Genomic DNA, 13272 nt, shown 5'->3' with positions numbered 1-13272 from the left:
AATAACTTTATTTATGGGAATTTTTTTGTCTGACTTAACAAAAGCATTCCTTATTGTTTACCAAATTACAAATCATAAGAAATGGAAAAAAAAAACAAACGTTTACTTGAAGAATTTCAGTATCCAAGGGGATAAACTTGAAATGTCCAGCTTTAACAAAAGTCCACTAAAACAGTAAAGAATAAATTCATTTAAGGAAGTAATTGACCTTATCGCATAAATAAGTAGCAAATGTTCATTAGCAGAACAAATATCTAGCAACATTCTTCTCCATTTTCTATGCTGCCTCCTCCCTTATAAATTTCACTTCACTGTAAGCTCCATCAATGGTGGAGGAATGCCCTAGTTGCTACAGTAGTACTAAAGTGACTGGCCAGAGACCACATGCCAAGGAATGAAGAAGGAAAGCTTCCTTCTGTTGAGTGCTAAGAAGAGATGACCACAAGTTTGTCAGAGCAGGTAATTTTCTGCAATGGTATTGGAAGAATATACCAAACTTGGTATCCTTTCCCACTGAAGACTGTGCTAAGTGATCATCTGACCAAAGAAAGAAGGAAATGATAGTTTTCTGCTTCACAGTTTCCCAAAAGACGTTGTCAATGGTTACCAAACAGGTGTCCTCTAGAAGGTCTCTTTATCACTTAATTTTAGAGGAAATGATCAAAAAGCCTTGTAGACAATTGTCACATAAGTTTAATACTACATTGTCATTTAGCTTAAATCCTTCTTTAAAGCACTGCATGCTTTCCTAACATTTTTAACATTAAATTTTGTTTCATATATTTGATACAATAGTTGCAGATTTCAATGCATTAAAATAAATAGACCCAATAGAGATATATGAATTCTGTGAATTTTCTGTTTTTAATCTTGTATTTTATTAATAGTACTTGAATCTCCCTTTATAAAGTGTTGGTATGCTAGCAATGAGGACCCCATTTTATTCAGTGAATTATTTTCTTTTTAAAAATATTTTCTGGTTACATTGATGTCTAGAGAGAACAGGAAGCCCATGTAACTCACATGTTAACATTAATGTGAGAGTTTTTAACATGGCCAATTGGTTCTGTTAAGTGTTCCTCATTAGAATCCCTCCAGTGACATCTAATCCAAGAGTGTCTCTGTGACTCACCCAAGCTGTGATGATGGCTCTGGAGGAGCCTTTGCTAACACACCCCAGCCCTTGTTCTATATGAGTATGGATGATGGTGCACAGAGTGAGAACCCTGCCATTTTGTTTCTTGTAACCTTGTAGACAACTTTGAAAGATTAGTCTTGCAGATAGAGTCTTAGAAACTATGTGTATCTAAGAAACACTGGATAGCATTAGCCTTTCTATATCTACTCTCTCTGTGACTACAAACCCATAATTTTTTTCTGACTTTTTCAACTGCTTATCATATCTTTTAAAAGCACCTTTAGATTGTTTATTAAAAGAATTACTGCCATTTAAACCAAAGACTGATTAATAGAAAGTAAAAAAGGTTTCATGAGTGTATTTATTTTTTTCCTCCCCAGAACTTGAAGAATCCAGACAGAAATGCCCTCCCTGCTGGTATAAATTTGCTAATATGTGCCTGATTTGGGACTGTTGTAAGCCATGGCTAAAGGTAAAACATGTTGTCAATCTGGTAGTGATGGATCCATTCGTTGACCTGGCCATCACCATCTGCATTGTGTTAAATACACTCTTCATGGCCATGGAGCACTACCCGATGACTGAGCAGTTCAGCAGTGTGCTGTCTGTTGGGAATTTGGTAAGACTCCTTGATGGTTCATCTTTCTACAGATTGCTTTTATCAATTTTATGTGTCACTGTCAAATAAGATATCGGTTAATTGACTTTGTTCACCAAAGACTCGAAAACATTTTTGCACGGGTTTTAAAGAATAAAAACAGGTTCCTACTTGAACTCAGTACAAAAGATTCAGAGGTTTTATGTGTAATTTGATTTAAAAGTGAATCTAAATCACTTCTTTATTGTAATGATAATTGCAACCAGGCATAATGACACATACCTGTAATCTCAGCAGTTGGGAGACAAAGGCAGGAAGATCACAAATTCTAGGCCATCTCTGCTATATAGGGAGATCCTGCCTCACTCAAAGCAAACAAAGAAAGAAACAAAAGAAAAATTAGGGCCATCCAGATGGCTCCCCAAGAAGGAGCTTTCAGCAAGCCTAATGACCTAAATTGGACACTTGACCCCAAAAGCTGGAAGAGAACCAACTTCTGTAAGTTATCCAGTGACCTTCACAAACATACCATTTAACACATGTGCTCCCACATACACACAAGACAAATAAATAAAACAAGATTAATAAATAAGACAAGTAAGACAAAATCTAAAAACAAGATTATGCTAGGAATTGTGGGAAAATATGTATGTAACATACATACATATATATGCATACATATTACATTTATACATATATATAATATGAAAGGCTAATTAAGTTCTCATGTGCCTTATAACAAATATGTTCAAGCATAAATACTTCTTAGACTTGAATTTAACACACACATATATATGGTATTCAAAGTATAGCATGTATATAGTATTTTGTACTTTTTATTCTTCATTATGTCCTAATGACATGCTTGACATATTTCACAATTTATATATATATATATACATATATATATATATATATATAATTTTTTTCCTGAGGAATATCAAGTGAGTCAAATGATAAAGTATGTACAGTGAACACATTTCATATCAAGTTCTGAATTAAATATTATATACACTCCATCCTTTTCTGTCCTTCCTTCCCCAACTTTCTCAATGGACACCAGTTCGATTTAACAGTTCACGTGAGAAAAAAGAGATTGTGGAACAGCAAGTGTAGAATAGGAAGTGTTCCCGAAGAAACCTTGATCAATGTTTTCTGCCCTATTTGGGTACATACCTTTTTGTAGCTTGAGGAAAGAAAATTTCACACAGAAACAACTAGTTTGACTTGTAATTGGCCCTTGCCTTAAACTCGAATTGGTCTTCTTTGGATTATTGGTATGTCTTTAAGAAAAATTATAATCAAAGATTATTTCTTTTAGCAAATTTAAGTTTTTGATTGGTTTATTCGACTACTACAGTTGGATGAGACACAGTAGCTTGGTTATCCCTATGTTTATTATAGTTTTCATGAAGCCGCCTTAGCTCCAGTTCTTCTGCAGAGCTATGAAAAGAGACCAACCTATTCTACTTGGCAACTGAAGTCTGTGCTTCTGGGCAAACACTTGGTGAAGCTTTAGAGAACTAGAGAGATCAAGCACAGTAGAGAGCAGTGTATCCAGTGCAACTTTGTCACAAAATCAGGGTGTTCATTTCATTACCTGAATAATAAACCTTAAGTATTATGAACAGTTATATAATGTGTTCAATATAAAACATGCAAGGGCATCCATTGTTTGAACACAAACCAACCTTTAAGATTCAGAATTTATGTTTGATCTACTGTTCATTACATTGCATCGTTTTGAGAGCAGGTACTCCTGTAATTAACTACATTGCTCATATAGGTCTTCACCGGGATCTTCACCGCAGAAATGTTTCTCAAGATAATAGCCATGGATCCATATTATTACTTCCAAGAAGGCTGGAATATCTTTGATGGCTTTATAGTGAGCCTTAGTTTAATGGAACTCGGCTTGGCGAATGTGGAAGGATTGTCGGTTCTCCGATCATTCCGACTGGTAACTCATCAGCAGAGTTCATACATACTTTTGTACTTTTTAGTTGTCATTATGTCCTAATGAAAGGCTTGACAGATTTCACAAATATAATATCATTTGTAAAATATGAAGACATAGGATTCTTTCTCTATAGTTCTTTTCATATAATAGTTTTGGAAAATGTATTTTTTTATTCCAATGAACAGCCAATGATATCTCTCTCTCTCTCTCTCTCTCTCTCTCTCTCTCTCTCTCTCTCTCTCTCTCTCTGTCTCTCTCTCTGAATATCAAATGGAAGGTTTAATGGAAAAAGAAAAAAGGGAGTCTCATATCAAGCCAGATTGCAACCACAATAATCAACACAGTTATCTGATTTTTCTTTTACCATGTGAGAGCTTCCATTGGGACCTTGGATTGCTTCTTTTATCCCCTGAGAAGCTAATACTTGGAATAGGGTGTATGGAGGAGGAGAATTAAAAGACAGTACATTCCTTGAATATTTTTCTTTCACCCAGATTAGGAAGCTATTAAATCTTCTTTCTTAGAAATGCTGCCTATAGTGCATTGTGATAACAATGAATTATCTTTCATTTGATCTCTATATTTCATAACTATTGTTTTCTTGTTAAAATTAGAAGACTGCCTATCATTTAACACATTTCTATTGAGGATTTGGTATGTTTTCTTGTATAAACGTACTGAGCCTTTGGCTCGGTTTTATCTTCAAATAACAAAGGTTGTGTACCGTTACCAAAGACAGGTTCTTATAGGTGATTTATTGTGAGCCTAATTAATCCCAAGACTTTGATTTGATGTCTCTTTAAGACTTCCTTTATGAATTTCAAAGTTCAAATTTGACCTGAGATCCTTAGAACTATATAATAATTCTCCCTGGTCTTCAACAAGATTTATGGATCTAATTTGAATCTAGAAGTATGCAAGAATTACAGAAAGCAATTATAAGCAGTTATATGACATGTTATATGGACAATGACTTCTTTTTTTTTTTTTTTTTTTTTTTCAAGACAGGGTTTCTCTGTATAGCCCTGGCTGTCCTGGAACTCACTCTGTAGACCAGGCTGGCCTCAAACTCAGAAATCCACCTGCCTCTGCCTCCCGAGTGCTGGGACTAAAGGTGTGCGCCACCACGCCCAGCTGACAATGACTTCTTAAGAGCAATGTTTAGCAAATCTTTGTGATAAGTGCTACAAGGCAGGGAACTAGGGACCACCGAATCACTACCTAATCGTGCATAATGTATCAGGCTCTTTTTCATAATTTATCTCTTGGAATGAATTAAACAGCCTAGTGCTTCTACTCACTCCGCTGAGTCACTTAAGTGTCATTAAATAATATACTCCTGTCTGGATGACATTTACTTAAGCATCAGAAATAAATGCTGTTGCTATTTAACTGAGGGTGGTGCTTCAGGAGCCTCTGCAAACCAATACCACCAATTTGTCAGGTAGAGCGATAAGGGGATATGTACACTCTGTAATGACTGCATTCTTTAGTTACTGAAGATATCAAGGTTAAAAAAAATACACCATTTAGCTTAAGCCTCCTTCTGATGTAAATCCTAAAAGTAATTTCTAATATTATAGCAAGCAAAAGATACAGCTAGATGGAAATTGTGTAAATCCTCAAAGAGATGAGTTCCCCTTTCTCTTTTAACTTGTATATGCAGTGTGTGTCCTACATCATGATCTTCAACCACACTGAAAAACATATTCACTATAGGCTGTTAAATAAAATATTTACTTCTTTGAAAATGAGTCTCTGTGAATTAACCTACATGACCTTTAAATGTCTTAGTTAAAACAAACAATGATGATAACAAAAGACAGTTCTAAAAGCTTATGTAGATAGGGTGTGTGTGTAAAATATTTGCTCCTTTTGTTAGATAATTCTTTGGCACATGAATAATCCATCTTTCTATAGTTAAGACAGATTTGCTATATAGTTCTGCTGATGTTTCTGCAGGGCAAAGCATTAATGATATTCTTACATTATTTTTTTTCCAGCTTAGAGTCTTCAAGTTGGCAAAATCCTGGCCCACACTGAATATGCTCATTAAGATCATCGGCAACTCGGTGGGCGCCCTGGGCAACCTGACCCTGGTGCTGGCCATCATCGTCTTCATTTTTGCCGTGGTCGGCATGCAGCTGTTTGGAAAGAGCTACAAGGAATGTGTTTGCAAGATTTCCAATGATTGTGAGCTGCCGCGCTGGCACATGCATGACTTCTTCCACTCGTTCCTGATCGTGTTCCGCGTGCTGTGTGGGGAGTGGATAGAGACCATGTGGGACTGCATGGAGGTCGCAGGCCAGACCATGTGTCTTACTGTTTTCATGATGGTCATGGTGATTGGGAACCTTGTCGTAAGTAGGAAAAACACTTTTCCCCTTTTCAGTCACAGATAATATGGTTTTAACAATGTTTGATTTAAGAACATTTTATGTTTTGGGGAGAGTTATTTGGTATTGAGTTCATTTCCAGTTGTCTATAACATCAGATTTTAGGAGCCATAGGTGATTTAGACTTCTGTCATATGCACAAATGTCTCAAAATTAAAATAAAACAAGAAAATAATGTCCAATATTGGACATTATATGGGCAGATTCATTGATATAGATAAAAAATTATAATAGGCAAAGATATTCCAGTAATAATCCTTAAGAAATTAAATCCAAAAATAGTTGTGGTACCGTAATTCGGTTTTCTTACAGATAAAAATTTAAAGAGTTTATCTATTTGTCATCCAAGTAAGAAATTTAAGGATGAGTCAGAGACATATAAGAGACATATAAGAGACATGTATTAGTAAATTTCTGAAGTGGGGGGACAGAGAGCTCCTAGTATGGCTTCCAGGAGCCATGGCAGGGCAAATGACAGAAGGTCAGAATGGCCCTGGCTTTATCTTTCTTCTCACTGACGTTTACCTGACATGTCACTGTCATTTGCATTGGAATTTTAGCTAAAATCTTCTGCAAGTTTCCACTTTTGAACTAAAAAACCTCTGCATTTAGTCCTGTTTATATTTTATTTTGATTCCGTGTTTGAATAATCGAGGGTTGTGTCAACTAAACCCCGATTTAAAAAATGATGACAGTCATGTCCCCAGCATTGCCTAATTCCTAGTAACCTGCCTAGTCTATGGACTTGGAGATTCCTGGTGATACCACAAACATCACTTTTAATTCAACATAACAGCAGTGTTATTATACCACTTTGTTGTACTTATAAGTCTTGCATAAACTAATAGCATCTACAAGGTTTTTTTTTTTAATCAAAATTAGGAGTGTTGATCTAGCAATACATATATATTTTTTTATTGAATTTAGCAAGTTACTAAGGTGAAAAAGGTTGCAATGCTGCAGAGGCCAAATCATATCCAAATATATAGTTCTATGAATCAAATTACAATAAGTATTCAGTGTCCTACTAAATACAGATTACATGTTCAAAATAACAAGCATCCAAAATAGCTATTTCTTTTACTTGTCTAGATTCCCCAAGACATAAAGTTAGTATAGAAGTTTCATACCGTAGTAGCTTAGGGATTTTGAAACAAACCTAAAATAAAGAGTATGAGTAGTGTTTGCTATCAGCCAGCCATTTGTTTGTTTTTACTCTTCTTTGCTGTGTTCTGGGAGACCTTGTCTTTAATGGGATGTATGAAGACAATTCCACGTCTTACAACTAAAGCAAGGGACATAACAGGGTGTCTGATTGCTCTTCCTCCACTTTTTTGTAGGTTCTGAACCTCTTCTTGGCCTTGCTCCTCAGTTCTTTCAGCTCTGACAACCTGGCTGCCACAGATGACGATAACGAAATGAACAACCTCCAGATAGCCGTGGGAAGGATGCAGAAGGGGATTGATTTTGTTAAAAGGAAGATACGTGAATTCATTCAGAAAGCCTTTGTCAGAAAGCAGAAAGCTCTAGATGAAATCAAACCCCTTGAAGATCTGAATAACAAGAAAGACAGTTGTATCTCCAACCATACAACCATAGAAATAGGCAAGGACCTGAATTACCTGAAAGATGGAAATGGGACGACCAGTGGCATAGGCAGCAGTGTGGAGAAGTATGTGGTAGATGAGAGCGATTACATGTCATTCATCAACAACCCCAGCCTCACTGTGACCGTGCCCATTGCTGTGGGAGAGTCTGACTTTGAAAACTTAAACACGGAAGAATTCAGCAGTGAATCAGATATGGAAGAAAGCAAGGAGGTAGGAAATTTAAAATAAAAGAGATATTTGGGTATGTATTTCTGTGGCTTCAACACTATTAGATACATTATATTAGATATTGCTTCCCTGTAAGAAAATAAGAAATATCTACTGCAATGTTTATATAGTTAGGTGTTTGATAATATTAAGTTATTCTTGCTATGCAAATGTTATCATGACTTTAATTTTCAAATATTCACTTTCCAAACTCATGATGTTAATACGAATTTTTCTAAGCATTTTAAAAATAAGTGTAGATAATATATCAGTGTATACACAATCACCACAACAGTGGTTTCAGTGTGTACTAAAAGGTAACTAATGGGAAGGAGGTTCTTATTCTCATTTTCTTATGTTCTTGCCTGTTATGAAATACTTCATAAAAGAATAGTATTCATTTTGCCCAGACCTATTCACTCATGCTAAAGTTGACTTTGATTAACTTTCATGTTTCCTAAAGTTGATTTTGTTTTTAAAGGATGAGATGTTTGGGGTAGGGAAGAGTACTAAACACTTGTCTAAGCCAATTGACTGCAGCCAACCTCCTTAGACACAGAAATCCTCCATACGTGATTGAACGCAGATTCTGAACTTTATAATATAGTCTTTGCCTTATGAGATGATTATGAATACCAGTGAATGATTTTGTTGTGCTTTGCTACTAACCCCTTGAATTAATGGAAAAACTGAGGCACTGTCTATTTGCAATGTCTAAACCAACTGTTTCTTGAAGGGTAGATAAAGGGACGGTCTTAGAGGTCGAGAGTTGTTTGAATTGAGTGCTCTTTTGTGTTGTCCCCAAATTCACTTGCCCCTTTATCGGCTTTCTAGAGTGTCTTGACTATATCATTTCAAATCCATGCCCTAATTCTGTAGGCTAACTCTTCTGCTGTTTTGACAATATTTAATGCAATTCATGTCATGATTTTTAAATGCCTGTGTCACTTCTTAACTCTTCTGAATAATGTTGACTCCATGCTAGAGCGATAATCTTTCAGAGAGAAATTCTGTGGTGTAATAACGGTGACCTTCACTTCTGACCATTCTTACTTCTCACAGGGGTGAGACCAAGCTTGGCGCCATCAAGAATGCCGCTCTGGTGTTTTTTAAGCAGCCAGAGGCTCGAGCCACCACTTTTGCCCAGGTTACCCAAGCAAGTTGCACATATATAAATATAATCAGTGTCGAAATGACTTGACTGGCCTGCATGTTACTCAGCTGCGTCCCTTACCCATCCATTGGCAGTAATAAGCACAGCTGCTCCTAGGTCGGGTCATTTAAAGCATGGTCAGGCAAGGCTGACAACCCCAACTTCTTTCTATTGTTTTAAGAAAAACGAATTCAGTTGCTAATTTCTTTATGTAGAATTTAATAGAGAGTATACACTTATTTAAATAAGTGAGCATGCATGCCTTAGTGGACTTTGTAACTTCCAAATAATGCCACAAGTTTCGAACATGCTAGCAGCCCAGAAAAGGATTGTAGATGCTCTCCCCAAAACACCGAAGCTTTCTGTTCTCTGCCCCTTTGATTTCATATTTTTTTTCCTTCGATAACTTTTAAAATACATCCCCAGCAAGTGTGCTCTGTAGGTAATATTTTGCTCCATGTGTCTGCAGTGTCTGCAGGGTAATATGCAAATTAAAGCAATCTCTCACCCACATGCAAACTTCCCAACTGACTTACAATGTGATAAGAATGTAAATGAATGGGAGTGTTTGCATTTCGATGCCAGCAGCAAGGGTATAATTTTCATCCACTTCATTTTAGGGAAAAGGGCAGTGCTTTATTTAGCAATTGACCAAATGCTTTTGCATTTAGGATGATTCTCTTGGAGATTCTGTTTATATTTACTCTTAAAATTCCTAGAATGAAAGAAAAGGAAATAAACTTCAAGTCCACCAAAAATAAAAACAAAAAGTGAAGATAAACTTCTACCTACCTTCAAATGGTGTGCCCATTCAGAAAATGGACCTGGGGTCCTTTGTCCTCACCTCCTTTATCCATTGGAATTTCATTTTTCTTCCCCCTTCTCCATAGCATCTCTCAAATTTTGTCCATGACATAGTATTTTCATATATTCTGTGCATAAACACTTCCACAGGAAAATCAGAGCAGGTGCTTGTCTCCTCCTTTGTTGATTTTTAATGAGAGAACTCCCACATTGTATGTAATGATGCTGGGAGCCCTTTTTATTTTCACTATCTAAGATTGAATTCACAATTCTGGGCACAGGAATATTTAAACCAAGTTGTTTTTTCCAGTTTTATCACTTTTGTAGAAATGTTAGTAAGATACTTTATCACTTAGAAATAGTGACATTAAAACTGTAAAATAACTTGTAATAAAAGCACATTGAGCCTTTTTTGAAAGGAGGAAATATAATAATGTCATCAAAACATTCTTCAACATGTGGGAAGAAAATTCTATTGGTAGGACCCCTGATTCACAGAAAGTGAGAACTTACATATCAGAAGGACAGTGCATACAATAGGTAAGACACAGCTTCTTCCCCTGTTATATACTAATTCCTCATTATCTTTGGGGTAATGATTGGCTTGTCATTCCTTATACGGTTAAGATGCCTTTGTCTCTGAAGAGTCCACTTTCCAGTTCCTCTAGGGAAAGGCACTTGGGAGAAATGGCTGTCAAGTACTCAGCCCTCTGAAGTGTTGAGGCATTAGATCAAGAGTAAATATGTTGGAATACAGATAAGGCAACAATTTGGTTGTTACTGCTTCTTATAATTTTGAATTTCTTGTGAAAAATCTTTCAGAGTCTCTTTGGGAAATGTAGTTCTACACCTTAAAAGAGCTTTCGAAATCCCAACCTGAGAAACATGAAGGAGGCAGAAGTATGTAGGTCAGATCTGAGCACGCATGGGTGGGGATGATAGCACTGGGTAACTCAAGACTTTTGTCATGAAATGAGCAGCCCTTGTGGGAAAGATTCTCAGTGGGGTAGCGATAAAGCTAAAATGGGCCAGTCACATTGGTAATATGCTAAAGGTAGGCCATCACAATGTAAGTCTCTTTTGTAACTTTAGGAAAGATTTTTAAGTCTCTTATCTATGTTTTCAAGTTTGTAATAAAATGCCCATTACAAATCAGAAAATGATTTTCTGGATAAATCACCATAATAGCTTAACTTCATGATTAAAAACAAAAGTGTTCACATGAGAAACTTAATGTGAAATATACTTTTCTTAACTTCTCTCCAATCAGGACTTAATTATGTTTAAAATTATCTATTTTCTGGATGGCTAGTAGTTTGACACAAACAAGTTTAATAATAATTTATTGTTGATATAGAAAATGAAAGTTAAGGATATAATCTTTAAGATTAAAACACATGACAGTAGGGTCTGGATTGGTAAAATGCTGCTTTTCAAGCATAAGGACATGGACTGGGATCTTCAGAGCCCACGCAAAACCCATGTAACATGAATGTCTGTAACCCTAGCACTCAGGGGAGACAGGAACAAGAGGGTGCTTGATGCTTTCTGGCTAGTCAGCCTCTCCAAGTTACTGAGTTCCATTCAGTAAGAGACCCTGACTCAAAAACTTAAGGTAGAGAGCAATTGAGGAACACACAATATCACCTTTACATACACACACACATACATATACATATGCACATGCACTAACGTATACATATGCACATTCCCACATAACTGTGTCCAAACAACACACATAACACTCACCTCAAAACATGAAGTAGTGCATTTTGGTATTACTAGATCATTAAATGAGACATGATTCTTCCCTGCTCAGCTTACACAATTTTGAATAACTGAGTGATAACATCACTGATATGAAGTGTTTGTAAAATGTGGTTTTTACACGAACATGTTTTATATATCTGTATGATTGTTTCTGGTTTATAAAGCATACCTCAATGACTACTTTTATGTGATCTTTCTAATATCCCAACCTTGTAGCCCACCTGTACTTCATTCAAGTTTAACTAGGCAAACACCCTCTAACAGTACCCTTCTACCGATTTATTTCCTGATAGGTTAGGTATCTGTAGCACTAAGGAAACTGTATCTAAACTGTGTCTATGTGCCACACATCTATAATTTGCTGTCTTGCTTTGTAATACTTCGAGGTGTATAATGCCCAGCCTGGGGTACTACCAGGAAGCCTATAATGGAAACTTCTTATTAAGAACATAAGCTCCTACAGTTATTTACAGTGATATCCACTGGACAGCTCTAAGTGGCAAATACACACTATGGTCAGGTTCATCACAACGAGGAACTCATCTGAAGCTGATGATTTTTATGTTGATTCATTTAATGTTGTGGGATTTTTAATACATTTTAACCCACATATTTTATTGAAATGGTGACATTTAACTCCTATACAACAAAACCATTGAGTTGCTATAAAGATTTTACCATTCATTGTATTTTTTGTTATAAATCTTGAGTATAATTTATGATAAGTTTTTTTTTATTCATGAGATATTCCAATGTATGTTTCTCTCATACTACATTAACACAGCCAAGAGCTAAGAACAAGACGTGACACTGAGGTTCCTAGTTATGATTCATAGAAGTCAGCAGTGTTATAAACACTATCTATAACCTACAGTGTTGAATCATATATCCACTCTACTAAATCTTCCAGACTATTTAAGGTTGAGTTTACTTGTGAATCATCAGAGAAACTTCCTAGAACATGGGAGAAGAATAGCTCGCAGAAAGTCTAGGGCATAGCCACTAATTAATTCTGACATTGACAAAGTGACTAAGCCCACTGGATAGTGGTGCGATGGCTCAATGTGCAGCGTGGTCTTTGCTGTAGTAAATCGAGTAGCACATGGAAAAGAATACACACCGACAGTGTGTGGAAGACACTATGCTATTTCATTCTGGGGAAGATGAGATTGCAGCTGCTCCTAAAGGGGTTCCATTCAGTGTGGAACAGTAGATCTACAGACTTCGTGTAGAAAGAACAGAAAAGAAAACAAACAAACAACTGATTTAGTAATTATCCTGATAGCTGACCTTACAGACTCATATTTAGGGATTCTTGGCAGCCTGATTTTCAGACAGCACTCAGTTTCGAGTTGTTGATCAACATTTTAGCATACTTGACTCTTTGAGGAACCTTGATACTCTGCAGTTAATGATATCCCTGTAAATGCAGAAGAACCAGACAGAGAGCAGCAAAAGTAGTAGAGGCTGAAGTTCATAAATGGACCACAAGGTCACTCATCCATTCACATAAGAAACACTCACTAAGGACAAACATTGATGACAGGTGAAAGGGATATGCTAATGACAGAAACACGGTCTTCTGTCTCAAAGTCAAAGTGAGTGATGTTCATATTCTAGCAACACAAAATACACC

The 13272-nt window shown here is 36.3% G+C and overlaps 1 protein-coding gene across 4 annotated transcripts in view; it reads left to right on the top strand.

Annotated features, from left to right (window-relative positions):
• The window catches only part of Scn2a (sodium voltage-gated channel alpha subunit 2), a 140740-nt gene that overhangs the window by 87404 nt on the left and 40064 nt on the right, over window positions 1–13272 (top strand). For all 4 annotated transcript variants that reach the window (XM_029472744.2, XM_021156037.3, XM_029472745.2 and 1 more), the window contains exons 14-17: window positions 1519–1757; window positions 3523–3696; window positions 5700–6056; window positions 7433–7912. In XM_029472744.2, the coding sequence (XP_029328604.2) occupies window positions 1519–1757; window positions 3523–3696; window positions 5700–6056; window positions 7433–7912 (1250 nt within the window). The remainder of the gene's footprint in view (window positions 1–1518; window positions 1758–3522; window positions 3697–5699; window positions 6057–7432; window positions 7913–13272) is intronic.

The sequence above is a fragment of the Mus caroli genome, unplaced genomic scaffold (assembly GCF_978045245.1).
Source record: "Mus caroli unplaced genomic scaffold, Mus_caroli_1 scaffold_2, whole genome shotgun sequence".
Classification (NCBI taxonomy): domain Eukaryota; kingdom Metazoa; phylum Chordata; class Mammalia; order Rodentia; family Muridae; genus Mus; species Mus caroli.
Note: the sequence above shows the minus strand (reverse complement) of the source record. Positions and strands in the feature narration are given on the sequence as shown.